This window comes from Hirundo rustica, chromosome 13, assembly GCF_015227805.2.
Source record: "Hirundo rustica isolate bHirRus1 chromosome 13, bHirRus1.pri.v3, whole genome shotgun sequence".
NCBI classification, from domain to species: domain Eukaryota; kingdom Metazoa; phylum Chordata; class Aves; order Passeriformes; family Hirundinidae; genus Hirundo; species Hirundo rustica.
In genome coordinates this window covers 17,357,930-17,381,240 of record NC_053462.1, presented here as the reverse complement: position 1 = coordinate 17,381,240, position 23,311 = coordinate 17,357,930, and the positions used below count along the sequence as shown (strand labels likewise).

The window sequence follows — 23,311 nt, the reverse complement described above, 5'->3', positions numbered from 1 at the left end:
ACATGTTTTCCAGTTGCAGGGCAGGACTGGCAGGCAAATGTGCCCAGAAGCTCCATCGGGTCAATGACGTGATGTGAAGTCACTGCCAGCCTGCTCTGAAGACTGCCTCACCTTGTGTCAGAGCACCTTTTACTCACAGTTCTCACAGAAATGTGGTGGTTTGGCAAAACCCAGCTTTCAGAGGGGGATTATTACAAACACAGTTCACATGTGGGATTGTTACAAGCACAAGGATCTGAATTAGACAAATACCAAACACTTCTGAGAATTCCTGTCACAGGGAATGTGATGGAAGAAGTGTTGATTATACAGAAATCACTGACATTTCATAGGTCCAGTCTTGTATGGACGACAGCTTACAAGAGAATGCAAAGAAGAACAGCAGGTGTCTTTGAGAAATCCATCACTTACCTTGGTTGATCCAGTAAAAGCAATTTTATCAATGCTGTCATGGGTAGAAATTGCAGCTCCAGCTGTGGGGCCATAGCCCGGCACAATGTTTACCACACCTGGAGGGAAACCCACCTGAAACAGATTTAAAACAGCTCTGTAGAGAAGTTGAGAGCACAGCTCATTTCTCGGGAAGCCTGGATTAGTTGTCCTATACTCCTCTGAGCTCTTACCAGATACATCCCTGTTTTCCAGACTTTCCAGTAACATGGCTGCATGCTACCAGCTGGAGCAGACGTGGGTGAAACTAACAGCCATGCTTAGGAAATGCCAAGTTTCAGTAAGAATTCTTGGAGAAGTCCCAGTTTCAAGTCAAAAGAGAGTGAAGTCTTTTGGCCAAACTTGGCCCCCAGCTACTGCAGTGCAGCTGCAGCCAAGGGGTAAATGAATGAAAGTTTGTTTTGAACAAAGGTTGACATTTGTGGCTCTTCAGGGACCAGAGGGATTAAGAAGTCAGTAAAACCTCACTAGATGATGGGGCTAATAAAACAGGAGTACAAAAGCAGATGGTAACAAGACTTATGCAAGTTTCCACCACATTTACAACCTAGATTAGCCAACTAGTTATTTTGCCAAAACAGACAAATGGCAAAACTTCAGGTGAAATTCTAGTGCAAGGAGAACTGAGGGACTGTCTGGTTCAGTTTTACTTCCTGAAACAAGAGTTTAAAGGAATATTGCTCTTCTTGGTCAGCCTTCCCCTACTACTGATAGCACAAGGTTGTTTTGCCTGCAATTTCTAATGATGATGTTGCAGAATAAAACACATTTGCTTCATTTCCTATGACTTTTTAATACAAAATCTCAATAAATGCCATTTCTTTTTAATAAAGAAAAAAAGGAAACAATGGCTCATGGACTGTCTTGCAAAAAAACTTATCCTCATAAGACTTTTTTCCCTCTCAAACTGGAATGGCAGTCTCATTTCTTCTATGGATGTGACAATGACAAAAGTGCATTTAATGGAGTTTGCATCTTGGCTAATGAGTTTTCAAGCAAATAGAATGCATGTCAAACTGTGCAAGTAATGGTGTTTGGCGTCAGCAGCAAAGCCACAAGGAAGCAAAAAATTGGTTCAGAACACCCTGAGCCAAAAAGTTTTCTCTGTTTTTCAGCAAAAATGAAAGCCAAAATATTTTGGTTGGCCAAAAATTATTTCATTGAACGTAAGACATAGCTTTGTGTGTGTGGTAACATCTTATGCATCCTTTTAGAGATGAAAACCAAAAAACTTTAACTCATTTTCCTGAAAAATTGCAAAGAATTTAGCTAATTTTGGGTGGGGAAAGGAGCATCTTCAAATAAAATTATTCTGCTCTAATTGCACTTCTGCCTTGAAGGACAACAGTGAGAAACAGCAAGCTTAGAATTTCAGCTGAAAAAATTTGATTTTACCAGAATTGAATGATGTTTTTTTGGGGAGCTGCATGTCAGAGTCAAAAAAAGCAGTGGTGTGGCAGGGCTCACTAGAAGTCATGACAACTGCACCCTGTGCTCACTCACTCATCTTGTGTAATCTCATTAAGCCAAGTAACTGTAGGAGATACTTAACTGGTATTATTTTTCCACTTCCTTTCCTGATGGAAGAGCCCTAAGTGTCAATTATCAACATATCTTTCTATTTTCTCCCAGGCTAAGCCAAGAAAGGACAAAATCATCATTTGACTGAGCCTGACAAAGAGACTTCCAGCTGAGAGGCAAAAGCCCATCTATAACTCCTTTAGTTTTCTTCAGTCAGTCACATCCATAGCTGTAGGAATCTGATGTATTGAGCAGTGCTGGAAGATTCTGTGCACCTCCCACTCCCTCTGTACAATTAACAGATCTGTCGGCACACAAGATCCTAACTGACAAGCCCTAAACCAGCATTTTAAAATCCCAACCTATCATCTTGCCTTTATTTCAGTTGACTTTACAGGCCAGACACAAGTAAATTGTTCTATGAACCACAGAAATGATGAGGAATTGTTTCCCAGGGCTCTCTGTCTTGGTTGAATTATCCCACTTAAGAACAACAAACAACATTGCTGTCTAATCACACTCTTTTTTGTCTCATTGTCTAATAAAACTGAGCTGTTGTCTTTCCCTCATTTGGGAGGAGAGAAGACAAGGTAGGGGAAGAAAATCATCATTTTTTCTCTCTGCAGCTTCCTGAGAAAGGAGAAAAATGCACAGGTTTTGTGCGTTTTGGGATGTTTGCCACCTCCCAGCCAGTCACAAAGGCCTTTGTAAAAAAGACTGAAGACAGAAGTTGTTCTCACTTTCCTTTGTGAGACTATTAAAGCTGGAAGTCTGTTTGTTATGCTCAGACTCTTTAAAACCCCCTTAAGAGAACAGAACCTCGACGGGCTGTTCTGATTTCCTCACCTCCTTGACCAGAGAGCCAATGTAGAGCGACGTGAGCGGGGTTTGTTCAGCTGGCTTAATGACCAGAGTGTTTCCACAGCACAGCGCTGGTGCCATCTTCCAAACCAGCATCAGCAGGGGGAAGTTCCACTGCAAGAACACAGGTCACTGGTCAGATCAGCCTGGCACAGTCACCTACTCACTTCCATGCAGCCTTTTCCCAGCTCAGGGAGGAAAGGAACTGGGAGGAAAGCCACAAAGAGAAGCGTCTGTTTATAATACTGTGTTTGCTTGGACTAAGGAATATAACTTCCTTGATTTCCCCCTGAGATCCCTGATATTGCTGGCAGTCTTCACACTAATCCTCTAAGTTGGACAACCTTCTGCACGATGTGACCTCATTCTTTAAAGGAGTTTGATCACATTTTGTGATTTTGGCTCTTCACAGAAACTGTGTTGGAAGCAGTTTCCTGATGCATCACTTCTGTACAGCATCTGTATGGTGGGGAATTAGAATGCAACTATTCATTGAAAAAAACTAATTTTTCTCTGTTAAGCACTGGCTGAGTAGTTAGGAGTTATAAAACTGAAACTGAATGATATGATATAACTAGGAAACTGCAGTGAGTTGTTCCGTCATGAAAATCTAAGGGAGGTCTTATACTCCCTTCGTATTTAAATTTTTCCTCTCCAATTACTTTTCTTACTTGGAATTAGTAACCAGTCTACATCAGTTTTCTCTGTGCTAATCTCTTTCGCGGCCATGTGTATTTAGGGATCTTGGAGTCTAAGCAAGAAGTGGAAAATCTAGCTCACACTGAATCTCAGAAAGGTCATTTGGCAGCAGAAAGGATTTCTTCATTAAAAATAATTAATGCTGCTTCAGGGATGATGGAAGCAGGCCAACAGCAAGGGGACTTCTTGTCAAGACTCAAGCCAAGGGCCTTCAGCTATCAACAAAGAAGCCAAGTATGTCAGGAATCCACAAATTCACACTCACAAATAAATTAGCAATGTAGCTTTTGAGCCATGAGTTCTATTCTAACCCTGAGACAAAGCAGAATTTAGTCTCAAGTGTTATTCTTCACCTTGCTTCACCCTTTTTCCCAGACCTGCTCCATTTCAGTGATCTTCTCCAATGGCCACATCCCATAATTTGCCCATTTGTCCTTTTCTCTTAAGTTTTCTTGGAGTCCTGACTGTGCAGCCTGAACCATTTACACCTACACTACTTTTCTACAGTTCCAGAGCATGAAACACTCCATTAGGAGCTTTCTGCTGCTGAGGGGCTGGTGAAAGTAACAGTAAAGGACTCCAGGGCTGCCTCATGATAACACCTTGGGATAAAAATCAGCCATATGCTGCACTTCCTAACAACTTCTCTTGCTAGGAACATTGCTTTAAATATAGTCAAGCCATAGGAAAAAGGGAGGACTGTTATTTGCTCTTGGAAAATGTACCCAGAACAGTGACAGAATCTTTTTCAATCGAGTGGAATATACAAACCCACAGGCTGTTGGTGTTATCGAGATCGAACTGGGAAAAAAAAAATTGGAGAAGATTTGTTCCGAGTAAACTGAAGACAGATGTGATTTTGTTGACCCCAACCACTCTTTATACAAACACAGTGTTGAACTTCAGTCAAATTTGGTTCTGTACTTTTTGTTGTATTTATTGCTGGTCTAGAGTCAACCTGAGATCGTACAAGTCCCACTATGTCCCCTACAGAGGCCTTCCAAAGCAACCTACATGTAGGCTTTTAAAGGGATAGTTTCCAAAACACTGCTGAGTGCCAAAGGTGGCTGAGTGTGACAGGAAAATACCTTTTAACTGGTGATCAGTGTGACAAACCTGAGATTTTGATCTTAAGTCATCAGTTCTGCTCACCAGTAGTCACGTTGCTTGCTCAGCCAGAAAAGCTGTGTAGTCACCAAGACAAATGTTTGATAACCTCCCACTTTGCTTCACCCTGATGCTGCCAAAGACACCACATCCTCCCATCATCTGGGGTATAAATTAAGTCCTGCTGAAGGAAAAAGCAGAATTTCCCCAGACATCTTTGGGATCTGGTCCAGACCTGGTATTCCCAGGGTCCAGCAAACCAAATCTCCCACACGCATATCTTTAAGTCTTTATCTCAAAAGTCAAAATCCTCCACGAACTCTTATTGATCCAAGTACCATATAATCACAGAACATCCTGAGGTGGAAGGGATCCACTGGGATCATCAAACTCCAGCTCCTGGACCTACACTGGATAGCACCAAAGCTCCCACCACAGCTCTGAGAGCATTGTCCAAACACTTCTTGAGCTCTGGCAGACTTGGTGATGTATCCAAACAGAGAATCTTGACACAGCTCCATTTGCCTCACAAATTGTAGGATACCACATTCAAAGCATTTTACTACCAGACAGGAACAAAATCTGTCTCCCACGAGCTGTAAAGTCTTCCTGGCTGTCTGTTGAAACAGAGCAAGCAACACATGCTAACGCTGGAGGCATTCCAAGAGCTAGCCACACTGTCCCCTCAGCAGAGAATGAGACCTTAAGGAAAAGAAAACTCTGCTCAGTGAGATTTAATCCCAGAAAGCTCAGAGAACAGCCAGATGTAATTAACTGATAATGCTATGATTTAAAACTCAAAACTATGCATCAGCACGAGGTAGCAAAAAGCCAGCACTCCTAATGACGAGCTGGTTGTCCCAGCAGAGGGAGAGTCAGAGCTCTGACTGGTCTCTGGTGACTGGTGTCAGCCTCAGAGAGCAACAGAGCATCTGATTAGGAGACCCACCCTTCCACTGCAGAGCATTTCTGTTGCCAAGAGCAATTGGCATGGGGGTAAAACACAAAACTACATCAGGCCACTGAGATGGGAGTTCCCTTCAGAACAGCTGTGCTTCGGCAGGCAGCAAGTGGCTGCAGGGTAGGATGGAGTGCACATGGAATTTCCAGTTCGATGGGGGATGCAGGGCACCAGCACTGTCACTTACTGGGGTTATGGCTCCACAGACACCCATTGGCTCGTGCCGGGTGAAACAGACAAAATTTTCATCTGCAAGACAAGAGAGTAAAAGGGGACAAAGCAGTCAAAATCCTCACTTTTACAGAAAATGTGTGAGACAACTGCACACTAACAGGTTGGGGACAGAACTAAACCCGTGTTGGACAGAGAACAGTGTGTCTGCTCATCCTGACTCATGTCTTTGGAACAGCTCAGGCAGGTGAAGATCTGAGTACAGGTCTTGTGTCAGCTTGAAAGCCAAACACCACTCAGTCACACAGGGACCTTCTAAAACCAGGCTTCAGTTCCTTCTGCAAACTCCCTGTGTTGAGGCTGAGGGGAGGATAACTCTTTATCACACTGAAGAGCAAACATAAATTTCATTCAGATTGTGTCCTACAGCAAAACACAAAGCACTCGTCTCCCTGAGGGAGAGAGTTTTAAAAACCATTTTTTACAGGAATCCTGTTCAGTGTAACAGGAATTGCACTCCTGGTAACAAACCACAAAAAAAGATGAAACTCTGGAACTAAAGTAATACCATTCACTTTAAAATACTGCTGTTACTCTTTCAACGAGAGCAGGAAGAACATTTGCCTTTCAAACTCATTCTTGCTGAACACCTAGTTTCATTGGGAAGATGTGACAGAGCAAGAGCATTTCTCAAGATGTTTTTTCAAAGTGATTTCAAATCAGGACAAACAAGCAGTGCCCAGACAAGCAGAGCTTTACACCACTCTGAATGAGGGTGACAAATCTCAGTTTATAAGACTGACATGGCTCCCTTTGCTGTCTGCACAGACTGAACTAGCTCAGCCCTCCAGAGCCCTTCCTCTGGTGACTAATTTCTGTCTACAGTGTCTGTCCTTCACACAGCCTCAGTGATCAGCCACGTGCAGGGACTGAAGAGGCTGAATTTGGAAAGACTCTATATTGCCCATTGTGCCACAAGGACATCCATTCTCTTAACTTGTTCTCACCAAAACCATATTTGAACTTCTATACCTGGACCAAAGTGCTCTCTCTGTGTGACTGCTCTGACCAAAAGTTTCTCTGTTAAAAAAAGCAACAGAAGAGCCCACACATTATTTTCCATAATAATCTATGATCTATAAAGATCTATCCAGGCATTAACCAAGTTCTTCCATTAGTTTCAATATTGAACCACATCTACTTAAAAAGCATCCTGAGATAGAAAGGAAGTGCAGGGTATTTTTGCAAGTTTTCAGAAGCCAGCCTTTCCATGGATCTCCCTCCCCCTCAAGCCTGTTGCCATCCCAGCTCTGAAACTGGGTCTGAAGGTACTCACCCACTGGGATAGTTCTGCCCTGAATTTTATCAGCCCATCCAGCATAATACCGGAGTGTTTTTATACAGCCTTCCAGGTCAATAAAATAAGCCTGCAGAAAAGGTTTTCCTGTGTCCATTGTTTCCAGAGTCTGAAAAAAAACCAAGTTGTATGCACTGTCAGACAAGTCTATGTTTGGGGATTTTTTTCTTAAGAAAGAACTTTTAAAAAAAAGCCTCTTCTCCGCTTTATTGTGCCTTGTTCTGAAAACATGGAATGTTCTTCCCTCCTCTTATATTTAGAGAATGAGCTTGTTAATACAAATAATGCAGAAGGGAAAGTAACTCTGATGTGTACAGGAATTGCTTTGTTCAGGGGCTGTGCTGAAAGAACACTTTCCAGAAGGTGAGTGTGGGTGGGATACAGGGCTGGGATATGGGGCACTGGTCAGAAACAATGTGAGTATCACAACTTCACCCTAACTGACCATCCAGCACAGATGTTCTGGAGTCCAGATGGTATCACTGAAATCAGGCAGAGCTACTTTCCTTCTATTAGAAAAAAAAAAAAAAATCTAATTTTTCTACTTCATAAGCCTAAACCCAACCTCTGAAAAGCCTCTGTTGTCCAATGATAAACATATTTTTTACAGAGTTTTGGTAAAGTAACCTTTGGGCTCATATCTGTGCTGAGCCCAGGGCAAGGCAGAAGTTGCTCCACTGGTGCTGATCAGCTCTAAACAAAATCCAGGCTGAGCCTGTGTCCTTCACACTGTTCTGGACATTAGCTCAGGGAATGCTTTGTTCTCCACTCAGGTCATTAAATGGGATATTGGTGCAAATGGCCAGCACAACCATAAAGGAAGTACTATCCCCTGGTAGATTGAAACATCTTTGTTTACACATGAAGTCATACCCTGTCATCCTCCACAGACATTAGGGTCCAAACAGCACTCGAACAGACATTCCCCTTGGAATGGCAAGAATTGTTATCCACTGAATGTCTGCTAAAACAACTCATTTGTATAAGACCTTGCTTAGCACGCAGCTAGGGCTGGTTTTCTGCAGTGCAAACAGCAATGCCAAACAAGCCCTCCCAAACCAGAAGGACAGCAGAAAGCTTGAAGTGTGTTCTGGTTAAGGGAAAAGGAGGGTGCTCCACAGTCCCATCAAAAAGTGAGGAAAAAATAAACAGGGTTTATTCACACACAAATAAATATGTATTTTTTTCTTCCCTCTTATTTGCTGCCCTGAATTGTCTTCAGAACAGAATGTTTTGGTTATGCCCTGCTGAAACTGAAAGCTGTCATGTGGTTGAGAGACACTGTATTGGGGAAAGAGAGCCCGCTCAAAATAGTCACACAGGTATAGGCTCCTGAGCACATCCCATGGGTGTCAACTCCCACAGACCTCAGCAGGACACTGGCTCAGTTACCTGCACATCTGACAGCCTGGAATGCCATCAGTGCCTTTCCCTGAAGATAAAAGTGCAGCATGGAACTGGAGAGGGCTCAGATCCAAGAGCTTAGGTGTGGATGGACAGCAGCCCCAAGCTGAGGATCTGTGGGAGCCACTGGAAAGATGCACAGGGCCTGTAGAGTCCAAAGGCTTCTACCAACTGAGCACATTTTAGCTCAGGCTCTTATCCCTTTGCTCTGCACCAGCAGGACTCCTCTAGGATGGGATCATGGTGCAAAAGTCCAAGTTAACACAGCTTCACAGCCATAAAGAGATTTCCTTGACCCAGTACATTCAATAGGCAAAGAAAAAGTTCCCACTTACATACATTTTAAACTTTGGATAATATCTAGCAAGAGAAAGATCATCTTTCCAGCCCCCCATTTTAAAGGAATGAATTTGCACAGAAGTCAAACTCACCTGCATTTTTGCAATAGAGAATGAGTCAGCTGTGGTTGTTTGGTGTAATTTGGTTGTTTTGGTGTGTAGTTTGTTTTTTTTGTTTTGTTTTTTTTTTTAATAAGAGCTGAGAGACAGCTATAAACATCAATGATTGTTAAAATAAAACAAAAAATACTGCTTTGAAAATGTAAATGTTAATATCTTTAATCACTTCAATAACTAGCTAACATTCTGCAAAAGTCAACTATGTACAACAACTGACAGCCTTCTAAGACCCCTAAAATCCTGCAGAAAGAGGAACAAAGTCAGGACTCCTCTATGGACTCTTCAGCCCCTCATGAAGGGAGAGAAAAGAAAAATATTAGCTAGATATGGATACAGCAGAGGGATGGAGCAGAGCTATGAGGCAGCTGTTGCTGTCATATCACTGCTCCCAGTACTCACTGCCAGGGTGACTCTGTCCCGCTCGAGGAGATCAGCCAGTTTGTGCAGGAGCCGTCCTCTGCTTGGTGCATCCATCTGTCTCCAGGGAGAGCCCCTCTGGAATGCTGCCTTCGCTGCCTCCACTGCATTATCCACATCAGGCTACAGCACACACAAGGAAACCTCAGGTTACAAGGAAGGAGCTGGACAATGGCACAGAAACACCCCCCCAGGCTGCTTCCCAGTTGATGCTGTGGTGGCCAAAATCAAGTTGTCCAACAAAACCACTTTCATTTCACTCCTGGATTTGAATTCAAGCCTGGAATATGTTTTAGGTTTGGCCTGGGCTCATAAACAACCTTGAGGTCTGAATACCAATTGGGCCTTTCAAGGGTAATTTAATGTAACTGACTTGTTTATAAAATAATCCAGAATCATGTTCCTGCCAATACAGGATGTGACACTGGGGGAGGATGAAGAATCATGACAGGCCACTGGCCTACATGAATTAGCCTCCTCTAAACAAGTGTGGGCAGGAAAATCCCCCATGAGATCAAGATTCTACCCAGGGAAGTAATTACAGCTCAGATCCCACCATCCAGTTCCCCTGGAGCCCATGCCAAGGCAGTTAACACACTCAAAATCTCCCTTAGATCCTAGAACGCATTCCCAGAACATTTCCACCAGATGGGAAAGGTTTTGCTGTTCAGTGCTATGACAAAAGATATTTCCCCTACAACACTTAGTGCCATTCTCCCTTCATCTCCCAACAGCTTTACCATCCTCTGGACCAAATCCAACTCTGCATTTGCTCTGGCCACAGTATGCCCTGGACTCCTCCCTTCACCTCACATACATTGATTAAAGGAGTGAAGCCAAGGGCTCCCAATCCAATGGAATCTATGGGAACACTGTCACCAACATGCACAAGGCCAAGGCTGTACCCCAAGCATTGATAAAGCTGTGGACAGACTCCTGCTGTATGTAAGGTCTGGCACAGCCCGAGCCTCACTTCAGCTAATGGAGAACTTGCACCTCACTGCAACGTATGGCTCGAAAGGGTGGGAAAGGAGGGAGGTGTCAGACCATGATTCCTCCCAGCACTTCACCAGTTGCTCTCATCTATACTTTTTCTCAAGTCTTATCTGGATACAACTAGGAAATAAGCCTCTGCACTGATCCAAAAAGGTCTGGCCACATCCCCCTTACGGATGGGATGTGTGGAGCTCAACCAAGAAAAAAAATGTCATAGGGAGACACCTTGCCTTCTTAAGAAGTTTGTGGTCAAAACTGCAAGTGATAAACCAAGGCAATGGCACCTTGCATTAAATTTGGCTCCATTTCTTTACAAAGAGATCACAAGGCTTTGGAGCAATCTGACCTATACTGTCAGGAAAAGAAATCCATCTGTTTGGAAGAGCACTGATGGGAAGCCATTGGAGGAAGCTTGTGATGTCACAGGGTGGCTCTAGTCCAGCAAGGGATGCTGGTGGGGCAGAGGTGTCCAGAGCCTCTGAGCACAGGCAGGCAGGTCCTGCCTGGGGCCCATCACCCACAGGCACAACAGGCCTTTGAAGGGCTCACTCTGCTGGAGTTGATCTGAATTCAGCCTGGCACATCACAAAAGCCAGAAGGCACCACCAGCCACTGCACACTTATGTATCCCCCATCCTGCCTGCTGGAATGAAGGCTTAAGCTGAAAGAAGGCAATATTTTATGTGACAGAGCAGGCAAAGGAACATAAGTGTGTCAGGTTTAAACAAGTCTTCCCTTAGCAGCAATTAATTAGTTCTGCAGCCAGGCTGGGAGCACTGATGTGCAGGGAACTGGGTCTGCAGTGGCACAATGCCTTTGGTACTGAGGGTCTTCCCTCCACCCTGGCACTCAGAATAGGAGTGAGATGACTGCATGGGCAGAGGACTTCACTGCATGCCAAGACCTTCCCCAGCCTCTAAAAATGGGAGCACATGAGCCCTGCACCAGCTCCTGAAGAGATAGAAATGAAGAATCTTTCTCAGAGATTCTGGGTACAAATAGTGGCTGAGCACCTGCAGTCACTGTCACACAGGCAAACAGGCTTTCCCTAAACACCCTCGGGCCAGCACCATCAAGTGATATCCTGAGACAATGCACAGCCTCAGCAGGCCTGAGAGACCAGCAAAAACAAGGAAATTCTTCAGGAAGGCTGAAATGCCATTCTTAATCCATCCTGTTATGACTAGGCATTAGGGGAGTCTGAATGGCATGTTCATTGCAGGCATGTTGCAATAGGTAGGCACAAGGCGTGACAAAGTCACTCCGGACTGTCAAGGTGCCAGGAACACCCTGTGATGCACAAAACCACAAGAGGAGGAGATCCATGCATCCTGGTGCTCCACTCGGATCTATAACAGATTTACTGAGCATTACATAAAAAGCTCCACTAAGAATATTAAGATTGCAAGGTCTTTCCAGTGTTGGGAAATGCCTACAAACCTTCAGATCCACCTGGGGTGTTTGAATTATGATACAACCCCCAGTTACACAATCACATACCTTCCCCCCTGAACAAACTGAACACTGTTCTTTGTCCCAAGCTGCCTCATCCATATTCCTCCCCTACCTCAAGTCCTGCTCACTGCTACTCCTTTTTCCTTTCCCATCCTCTTTTTCTCTCTCCTGCCCCAGCAGCAGGCTGCAGAGCTGTGAAGACCATCACCCCACTGGCTCTGAGTGGGGAAAACACCTGCAAAAAAAGTCTTGTTCTTCAGTCTCAGGGTGCCCAGAGTGGAGATGTGCCAGGAATGGAGCACACCCACTGGAGACCCTCTTTCTTCAATTCACCTACTGACTTCTTCAAAAAGCCTCCCCTGTGCACATATTTGGGAAGGCACTCTGCTGACACAGGGCATGAGCATGTCACAGATTTTCAGTTAGATGTTCCCTGACCTGCTCCCCTGCAAACAGTCCACACACTGAATTGCTTTATGTTTCAAACTTGAATTCAGAACAGCTACAAACAGCATTCTAACAGAATGGATTGTCCATAATCATTACTGAGGGCATTGCAAGTCTGCTGTGGTCTTACCTCAGCCTGTCGCTACAATCTGAAGGGGACGGGCTGACCGTGAACAAATCCCTCTCACAACCCTTCAAAGACCCGCACAAGAGTGAACTGTTTAGAAATTATCATGACAGACTGGAGAGTCAGAGCTGTGGCAACAGAGCCAGGCACTCCTTTGAGGAAGGAGCACTTTTCCCCTGCCCTTGATGGATGTCAGCAAACTGCTAGAAGGAAAAAGCCTGTGTGCAAGTGTTAGGGACAGCACCAGAGTTACACCTTTTCCATTATCAAGCTGGCAAACAGTTGGACACTAAGCTTTTATTTGTGAGGCATCCAGCATGCAGTGGAAACATCCACCATTTTATTTTCAGGGCTTCGTTTTCCACACAGACTTTTCTTTATCCCTCAACTGTCCATCAAGGACAATCATGTAATTAAACAACAAATCCTTTGCTTCTAGGCTTATAAAGCATTGGCCAAGTTTCAGCACCAGACTAAACTGTCATCGCCGAGATATCGGCTGCCAAATTTCCACCCCTCACGTGAAGCCTAAGCAAAACACTCTGCGTGGCCAGGGAGGGGCAGGTTTCTGTTCAGGGCTTGGGAAGGGGAGTTCCACTCCCAGCCTGCTGAGAAGGCAGAGCCAGTAGCAGGAACTGCCACCCTTACAGTGGCACTGGCCAGGACAGAAGTACAATGGTACATGGGGACAAGGTAGTGGAAAGCACCACCAAACACAACTCACCGCTTCCTGTGGTAACTCCAGCAGAGTTACAGCCACAGGAGGGGAAGAACCAGAGCAAGGGAGGCCTCAGGGACCTTAGTTCACCAGAAGAGAGTGGAACATGGTCAAGTGTCAGCAGAAGACAAATAGTGAGTTGGGGATGGTTGTCATCCATGACTTTTTTAATTAATCCAGATCCAGGTCTAATCCCCACTCAGTTTCTTGGAAAATCCTAGCTAGCGCAAAATATTGTTTTAAAAGGTGTGATGTATAGAAGAGGCTTTCAGCACCCAAAGCACAGCTAGCTTATATTTTTGGCTGCAATTTCCACTAAGAAATCAGTTACCTGTACTGAGTGTTCAGGGGAGAGAGCTGCACTGATTGAAAAAGTTTACAGCGACCTTCCTGCAAGTTAGAAGCTGAATTCAGACAGGGACAGAACTCAAGGAGGCAAAACCAGCCTGTTAGTTCTGTATGACAATTTTCTTTAGCCAACATTCAGATGCAGGCACAAACTGCTCATTTAATAATCTGTAGCTGCTCGAGGAGACACTTTGCTCAGGGAACAATAACAACGTCATGGTTTATGCCTATCAAAATACAGTTGCATCAGTCAGCTTCAATTCCACTGTTTACATGCCACTGCAATTAAACACTGTTGTGTCCTACCCAGTCAGGATAAAGAAATTACACATAATGTTTGGTTCTGCCTCAGTGTGTAATTGCCCCATGGATGCACAGATCCCCAGTGGCAGTAAGTCTTGGAGGCTGCCTCACAAGCATTGGACAAGCTTAAATACCAAGGAAAAAGATCTCAGTGCAGGCAGAAACGGCCACACTGCCCATAGCAATGAGCTACCAAAGCCCTGGCACAGCACAGCAGCTGTGAATCACCTTCCCATGACTTCCTGCACAAAGCCAGATGTTGGCCCAGCACTTTTCCATAGGTCAGACCAGTTGGCCCATACATGATGAGCTGCTTTGGACAAAAAGAATCACATGTGATTGTTCCTCACCTCAGACAGTTACCAAACCAAAGCACTGACATCTCAGGTTACTCTACAGCACACCAGGGCCAGCCAGGAACTACTAAAGATCTTGAGACACTGGTTTGGTTTTAGTGAGAGCTGCCACATTTGTGCAGGAGACCAAAACCCACAACAGCGGCTGGAAAAGCAGTACCCATCTCCAGTATCAAGTGGTCAATGTTTGCATGACTGAGCTTAAATACCCCCAAGCAATCAGGTTATTTGTGTTGAAAAAAGGGGGAGTTTCAGTTCAGTGTCTCCAGCAGGCTGCCCTGCAGCTGGGGTAAAAAACACCCCCAACACAGGGCCCAAATCCTGTCGGGGCGTGCACACGCCATCATTGCTATTTCCTCAGGCTGGCTACTTCCTTCCAGTCTATGGCACAAGAATGATGCTCAATCTCATTCCTCTGACAGTGTTCAGCAGCCAGTTCCTACAAGGGAAAGTGCCTCTGACAAGCTGGACAGGATTGATGACACCCAGCCCATGTAATTCTTGAGCAGCACATCCAGCGTTCCAGACCTCCAGCTCGGTCTGGCCAGATGGATGTTGTTGTTAAAAGCCAGCTTTTCCTCTGTGTGCTTCCATACAAAAAGAAATCCCCTGGAAAACGTCTTTGGCACAGCTTGTACAACAACACTTACCTTATCTCCTTCCTCAATGTCACAAATTTTCTCCAGCGTTGAAGGGTTGTAAGTGGGGAACTTCTTTCCACTTGTAGACTCGTGCCATTCATTGTTAATAAATATCTGAAGAGAGAGCAAGGGGAGCGGGATGGGCAAGAGAAAGAAAAACAAATGATACAGACAAAAGCCCCACAAGTGCTCCTCCAAGGTCCAGAGGAGCACTTCATCTTCCATCCGTGGCAGAGTCAAGTGTGCTCAGTCTCTCTCCCAGGGACACTGCTGGCAATACAGAAGCATTTCTACAAACTTTGTGCACCCAGTTAGTTTTGAGCCAGATGAAGGGAGAGCACGGCTCCCACACTGGAATTTGGCAGGGAGAAACGGGCAGTTTTTGAAATACATCTCCATGAGAACAGCAAGCAGACACCAAGAGAAACTTGTATGGTTGAGGCAGAAGCAGCCCCTTGTTACGTGTCGCTGTACAATTATTACTTGGCTGTCTGTGCCCTGCCCTGGGCTACCTCCACAGCTTGCTCCCCGCTCCGGCAGTGTCCGCAGGAGGTGGGTTCTGGCTCGGTTCTACCCCACCATGCCTTGCCACAGGCCAGATCAAGCCTCCCACGTCACTTGGAGTCATCTGTGACAAGATTTAAGTGTTTCAAAATATTGCATTTCCAGAGCAAGAACAAACAGTCCCAGCGTTGCGTAACTAAAAATGCATTAAATACTGGAGTGTTGTTACTCACTGTAAACAGAACATGAATACCTATATACAATTAATTGATTCAACATGCATCTTATCCACGCTGTGATCTGACTTGGCAGTGTTATATTTTATAAATATACTTTAAATAAGATTAGATGAAGTAATCTTTATTAGTAGCCTGCTAGTGGCTGTAAGTTAGTACTTTTATTTGGAAGCCGTCCACATTTGCAATCTTGTTTATGAGTCTCTACACACCACCAGGAGATTAATGTTGCATCTCTTACATTCGGAATTCCCACTGCTTTGGGTCATAGGTTTTTTTTTTTTCCCTTGGGCAGCTTTTTTTCCTAAAAGGACTTTTTCTTACTATTTCTGCATAAAGCATGCAAAGTGTAATTGGTGTAGAAACGGCACTGCTGGACCCACCTGTTTCACAAAGGCTGAGAAAAAGAAAATTTCACGAAAAACGTTGCCAAGACAAGTCACAAGAAAAGATACAATGTTAGAAATATTAACTTCAGTTTAGGACACCAATGCTCCCAAACTACCTGTTATCCAAGTGCTACATTTTATTATTTACACATTTTGACTACAATTTTTCTTTATCTCCCTAATGAAGCAAAGTCATATTATAAATGTGGGAAATATGACAGGAACCATAAAATTACAGTATCAGGTATACGCTCACAAACTAAGGATTGGGGAAGGATACTGATTTTTCCTTTGCATTCAATGCTAATTCTGTGGGAAAGTGATGTTCCTACCAAGTAGTAAAACACGAGTGACAGGACCAGGCTGTTTTAAATGTAACATATACACTGGCATCATTCTGGGAATTCACCACATATCACGAGTCCTTAGTGCTAGGAGCTGAAATCAAATCGAATAATATATCAGCAGTTCATGCTTCATAGCCAGAATCTGAGACAAGGAATTGTGGACAGATCGCTTCCATCACACACCCATGACAAGCACTAAGCTGCTCTATAAGAAAGATCTTTGTTGAAAAACTTTGCCTCTCCCCCAGCCCCATAACTGGTAGAACCAAAAATAAAAATCTCCTCTAAGCAGAGGGAAGCATGCTGTCAGCTGTAAACATCTGGTGAAACTCAGAGCTTGCACAAAACCCCTCACAGTTTTATGAAAATTGACCGCTGCTCATTATTTTCTCAGATGCACCAGGAGCATCAGCTCAAACATCAAACTCACACTTTTAATTTACATTGGTTTCCACTTTAAAGATACTACCTCGGCTCTTTCAGCACTCACAGTCTCCGGCAAAACCGTGGAGCATAAACTGCATGTTTTAAAACATACACGGCTGCAGGATAAGATCCCAAAGGAGTGTTTAAAAGTGTTCACAACAATAAAAATAACAAAAACCAGAACATTTGGATGTTTAAGAAGAACTCAAATGGCCGTGTCCATTTTGGACGCAGGAAAGAGCTGTTTGTGCAGCATTGCGCCATTCTGCAATCAGCAGCTGCAGATCCAATTTGCTGCTAAATGACAAGTTTATCTGACAAATAAAGAGTAGATAAATTTCGGATGTTAAAAATTAATCTAGTCCAGTGATTACTGCTAATTGCTAATCTGTTTCAGTACTTTGGATGCATAATTCAAATCAACACCTCGCTACCGCTGTTCACTCCTTCTCGCTACAAGGGAATGAGCTTCAAATTTTTTTTCTTAATACTTAACACAAAAAGGCAACTGTAACACACTTATTCAGCCCCTCCAGCTCTTTTAGTTCAGGCACAAAGTTGAAATTATGGCAGCCAAGGCTCCTCAGCAGCATAACCAGCCGGGACGCTCTCCCCACTGCGCAAGGCAGCACGTCAGGCTGTTGTGGAACAAAAAGAGACTCTGCGATCGCAGAGCTACAGCTGTGCTGGGAGCAGGGATTTCTGCAGCCCTGCTCAGCTCCAGGCCAGCCCCACCTCTGAGGGACAGAGATATCAAGCTCAGGAGCCTTTGGTTTATACCAAAAGGTCAGGAATGACTGTTCAAAGAGAAACTCAACGGAGAGCAGAGAGGTGAGGGTTTGTGTGGGCTCAGTGCTCAACTCCTCATCCTGTGGGGAGGCCATGGAGTTGGGACGAAGAGTCACCAACAGAGCACCGCTCCTCTTGAGGAGCTGCGGGATTGCTCCAGTCCCATGGCAGAGCCTTTCCACAAGGCCCAGTCCTGCCGGACACCGGCCCTGTGCTCGCCACCACCCAAACCCACCACTGGCATGGAGCCACCTCCCCGCAGGGGAGCTGTGGGTCAAGGACGGTTGAACAGAGCCCCAGCAAGCGGCTTCCTGAGGGATAAACCCCTCCTCGCCCTGCCCAGGCTCACCCCATCCAAATCGGATTTTGCTGAGCACCAGCGGGGAGCTGGAGGCGTTCACAGGTGGGATGGGAGGGGAAGATGGTGTCAGGCACCACAGCCAGGGAGAGGAGCCCAGGGCAAAGCAATGGCTTTGGTGAAGTTATTTTATTAAAAATAAAAAGGTAGGGTTTGGGCATTAGGGATTGGGGCAAGCATTACTCCATTAGAAACTCCACTGTCATCTGCTTGCTCAACCTCAAACCCCCATAAACCTACCATCTCAGACAGCAGAAGGAATAAATGAAGCTAAGAAAAACTACACTGAGGGTGAAAATTTTGTATTAAAAATATAACACCTCACGGCCACCCTGACCCCACCAAGCACCGGCGACACTACGGCGAAGCCCACCCGCCGCCCAGCGCCCTATGCCTGGCGGGCTCACCTTGGTGTACTTCACCTCCAGGTTGCGCAGGGGCCGCGGCAGCGGGGGCGCTTTCTTGTCGGGCTGCCCGTTCTCCACGGCGCCGTTGAGGGCAGCCATCGCCCCGCCGTCGAACCCGCGCGCCTTCTGCCCGCTGACAGCGGCCGCGCCGCCTTAAGAGCGCCGCGCGCGCCGCCCGCCCGCCCCCATTGGCCGCCGCCCCCCGCCTGGCGCGCCGGCCCCGCCCCCCGCGCCCCGCCCCGGCCCCTCGCGCGGCCGCAGGTGACGGGCGGCGCCGCCCCGCCGAGGCTCCGCGCGCGCCGCAGGGGCGGGGGGGGCGCCCGCGCGCCGCCGCGGGGTCCCCACAGAGCTGCGGCCCCGCTGTCCCCACAGGGGGTCACAAAGGGCTCCCGAAGCGCAGCTCAGAGCGTCCCAAAGGACTCCCCTCAGGATCCCAGAGGGCTCTCCACGGGGTTGCGAGGGATTCTACTCAAGAGATTCCCCTCAGGATATCAACGGTTCCCTTCAGGGCTTCCACAGAGTCCCTCAGGGCTCCCCGTGGTGTTCCCCGCGGTGCTCCCCTCAGCGCTCCTGCAGGGCTCCCTCAGAGCTCCAGGCACGGCTCTGACATTGCTCCCCACAGGACTCCTGCAGGCCTCCACATGGGGCTCCCTCAGGGCTCCCCGCAGCCGAGGGCAGTGAAGGGGGGAAGCTGGATGTGCCCAGGTGGGCTTTGCGGGGTGGAGCAGCCACCGTGGCTTCCCTCCAAGGGTGGCACTGGGGTGGGCATGAGAGGATGTGCTCTCTGATGCCTTCTGCCTCTGCATTCCACCCAAACCCATCCAGAAGACATTCATGGGAGGAGTCTTTTATGTTATTCCCATGGAGATAACATGGGAATAACACCACTGTCTCCCAGAAATAAGGGCCTTTTTCTACTATTCCTGGTGCCCTGACATCCTTACCTCAACCTGCTACACCTCATCCTTCACTCAGTGCCCCTGGAAAGCTTTCCAGGTCTCAAGAGAAGAACACAACATCAGATGTCTGATGTACATCTGACAGCAGCTCCTCCACATTCCTGTGTGCATACAGGAGTCTGGGACCTGTTTGCCCATCCCAGTCTGACTATCCCAGTCAAAGGACTCCAGCCGGCTGGGGCAGAACCAGGCCCTTCCACTGGAAAGTCGTACACTGATAACATCATATTTGTGTCCCACTCAGCCAACCTCCATCATGGTCCTCATGGCAGCATACTTGGAGTGTCGAGAAAGATGCTGTCTTTCCAGAAGTCCTGAAGGATATGGAACATGTCTTAAGTGACAGATCTAGGCTCTGAGCCTGAACAAGTTCATTATGTATTGCTTAACTTTATTCTGCATAAAATATGTGTAACTCTTTGCAGGCTGTGGGCCAGGACACTCGGAGCACCCTCACACCCCCACACACATGGAAGATAATACAACATATTTTCCATATAACAAGTGGCAAGATGCCAGAAGTTATCTTCCAAAATGTTCCGCAGAATCTGTAAGCCCCAGCAATAGTCAGCACTTCGCTGTTAGAATGCTTAAAAATACTCGGAGCTTCCAAAGGCAGATAGCCCGTGATATCACAGTGGCGTAGATTTAGTGCTGATTCAGAGGGGAAAGTACCTTGATGAATCAAGCCCCACTCCCTGCAGCTTGCAGGATGTTTTTGAAGGTCCTCTGCCCAGGTGAAAACCTATCTGATGGCGATTGGTGCAGAAATGTCTATTTCTAAGCTGTCCATTTTTAACTGTCCTGTTGCTATTTCCCACAAAAGCTACAAATGCACCCTAGCTAGAAGGAATCTCTTGGCCAAACTGTGATGCATTCCTAGTCCCAATGAAGAGGAGTTTATCTGTTTCTGTCTGTACCTTGCCCACAGAAACACTCAGTGTAAGTGGAAAGTACTTTTGCAATTAGTGGACAAAATATCAGGATGAGGAGAACGATGAATAAGAAGTTCCAGAACAAGCAGTGTCTAAAGAGTCATTCCAGTGGGTTGTCTCATGTGGAATGACCTTGTCTCTTATCTCTGATGAGGAAGATTTTATACAGGACACTCCTGGGAAAATTATTGCCTCTTCGAGTTAATGTTGGTGCAGTGTGAGATACGTCTAAGGCAGAAATTCCATGTACAGGGTTTGGGGATGTGTAAGACTTTTAGAAGGTTGTACAAAGTGAATGAATGGTGAGTCAGCAACATATGAACGAGCTGAAATAATAGACTTTAATGGATATACATAGCTGTGTGCAGTGTTTCCTCTGACAACGTCACAGGAAGAGTAGCAGAATGTTCTGCTGTCAAAGAGTTTTGTGGACACTGACTGGCCCCTTGTTGGACAAACTCAATCCTGGCATAAGCGGGAAGTCCATGAGCCCCAGAAGAGATGTGTCTTTTGTGCTATTTCCACACCAGATCCACGGGTGTGGAAATACTCATATCTCCAGACTTCTGAGTGGGAGAAGCCCTAAGAGCACCAGCAGATCCCTGATCAGAACAAGTGCGAGACATTTTACATTCATTCCTGTGCCTCAGGAGGGCCATGCCACCACTAGGATAGAGGGACTGAAATGATGGGTTTTACCTAAATTTGCAACAGTTGATCAATGTGTCAGAAACATAAGCATGAGGAAGAGGATCCCTCGACGAGAGGTCACGTCACTACTGAGTTTATTAGAATTAATTTCTTTTACTTTTCAACCTTATTTAACCTTAATGAGGGGGATATTGCTGGTGGTAACTCCTCCAAATACATTCTGCTGCATCTTATGCCCTGGCTCCAGCCCAGGAGTGCAGGAGTTGTATACAGAGGGTCCATGAAGACATCTCCAGACTACCTGGAAATAGGGTGTTTCTAGACCCCTTTGGCATCCTGCCCCATGGATGAAGATAGATTTGGCATATTAGAGGGCAGCGTTTGCGCAGCTGGTGGTGCTGTGGCCATTAACAGATACTCTACAAACTGATCAGTTGATATTTCAAAGATTTCTTTTTTATCTAGACCTCAACCTCTGCTTCCAGCTGACCCGCTGTGCGTAGAGCAGTCAACCTGGCACAGAGCCAAGGCTTATCCCACTTATTTTCCATATACCCTGAAGCCCATGAACACACAAACATAAATACGTGCATGAAACAATATACTCTGAAAGGCTACTGAGGCTCTACACTCCAGCATTCAACAGCCGGCAGTGTCCAGAATTTGCCTGGTTTTCCTCATCCAGATGAACTGTAATTGAGTTATCCACACCCTTTTCCTACAGGCATCCCCCTCACTCTGCATTGGCAATGGTTGCTGCTCCTGAGGGAGCAGCTCCCCTTATGATTTATTCTCCTCTTGTTTAATGCGCAGCAAAGGGGCTTTTTACTGCCTGTTATTCAAACTGTGCTTTGGGCACAAAATTATTCATTTCCGTATGGTTTTTCCATGGTGCTCATGACAGCAGTGTCTGAGAGTTTCACAGGCACTGTTTCCTTTTCCAGTCATTTCGAGAGGATGCTGACCCTGTATTATCAGTGAGGAAAGAAGGCAGGCAGTGATGAATAAAAAAAGGGTCTTCATAATTTCAGTTTCCCAATGTGAGTCACCCACAGCCTGAGTGCTTTGATGACAGACATTCAGAGCTCGGCTCCAGCACTCATTGCACAAGCTGGATCTGAAGATCTCCCTCCTAAACACCCAGGTAAGGCAGAAAGTGCTGGTGAGTGCATTGCTCCCCAGTGACTTTAATCTGTGAATTTTCTGGTTTTTTGTAAGTTTACCATTCCTGTAACTTTTCTTTCCCGTGGGTACTTCTCTGGAGTTTGAGTTAATTCTTCTAAGCAAACCTAAAATCCATACATTTCATCAGTCTTGACCAAATTTGCCATGATGCAGGTTAGCAGCAGGATGGAGTGCTTTGAACTGTGCTGTGATTGGCATTTTATGGGCTCCCTGGTAGCAGAAGTAACTGATTGATAGGGACTGGCCATGTGAAGGCAGTGAGACATGCTTTGCCAGCACATTTTGATTTGCTTTTTTTCTCCAGATATTTTCTGGCTGCAAGATAGTGATAATTGAACTGCTGCCTTCAGTTGTGAAACACATTGCAAATATCACCAAATTAATGAAAAAATCTGCCATTTTTTTCCAAAACTAGCTCTATGCAGTTTATCAAAGTATTCACATACAATTTCAAAAGGATTTTAATCCAGAGAGGTGCCTTAAAAAGTCAAAATAAAAAAGATCAGCCTGTCCTGAAGATACCATGGAAATGGTATGTCTTGCATGGGGGTTTTTCTCATATCAATCTAACCTTGACTGGGCTATGCTGGTGCCTACAGCTCTCCTCCACTGATAGTAATGGAGAAGGGTTTTAGACATGGGATATATTTTGGAGTGTGAGCAGCCCCATGAACTCAGCACCTTCCTGTATTTGTGTTGCCCTTCTCGTGCCCTACGGGTTTAAGATTCAATTTTAACAGTTTCTTTGCCCATTCCTCTCCACCTCCAGAAGTTCGGTTAGTAAAGGTGGAGTAAGATACTGTAAGATATTATTTGTGCAAACATTTGTAATCCTAAATATGACCTCATGATGCAAACCAGGACTTAGGCGGCTCAAGACAAAACAGAGCCTTTTTATGCTTTATGCTGTAATTACTTCATGAAGCAAAATCCTCAGTCAAATTAATTTTCTTCATGCATATCATAGGTATTAAACTGCGACTGTACACAAGGATCGGTCTTTCCTTTAGCTAGCCTGGCTCCAAAAGTAAATTGGAAAAGTAAGTGGCAAGGAAATAACAAACAGCTGAACGTTTTGAAGGCTTTTCTATTCAAACAAGGTCTATTTCCTCTAGTCTTCACTTTTCCCTGCCAGGCCAAGCATTGGAAGATGAGGAGAATGGGAGCAGGAACAGAAGCAAATGTGAGATAACCTACTAAGATAATGTCTGTGCTGTGGAGAAGTTCAAGAACCTGTTTCCTTACAAACCACTCAGTGTGTCTGGCACCACAGAGCCGATGGGAACTACTCCCTGCATTGATCTGGCCATGCAGACCTGAGGATTATT

The 23,311-nt window shown here is 45.6% G+C and overlaps 1 protein-coding gene across 2 annotated transcripts in view; it reads right to left on the bottom strand.

Moving 5' to 3' along the window:
- The window catches only part of ALDH1A3 (aldehyde dehydrogenase 1 family member A3), a 33,868-nt gene extending 15,489 nt beyond the window's left edge, over positions 1 to 18,379 (bottom strand). Inside the window, exons 1-7 of one of the 2 annotated variants that reach the window (XM_040077128.2) lie at positions 18,254 to 18,379; positions 14,807 to 14,911; positions 9,389 to 9,529; positions 7,107 to 7,236; positions 5,787 to 5,848; positions 2,818 to 2,946; positions 412 to 525 (exon numbers count right to left, since the gene is read on the bottom strand). In XM_040077128.2, the coding sequence (XP_039933062.1) occupies positions 412 to 525; positions 2,818 to 2,946; positions 5,787 to 5,848; positions 7,107 to 7,236; positions 9,389 to 9,529; positions 14,807 to 14,911; positions 18,254 to 18,352 (780 nt within the window). In that variant the 5' untranslated portion in view covers positions 18,353 to 18,379. The remainder of the gene's footprint in view (positions 1 to 411; positions 526 to 2,817; positions 2,947 to 5,786; positions 5,849 to 7,106; positions 7,237 to 9,388; positions 9,530 to 14,806; positions 14,912 to 18,253) is intronic. The other variant, XM_040077129.2, reaches the window with a different exon arrangement.
- Between the last annotated feature and the right edge of the window lie 4,932 nt (positions 18,380 to 23,311).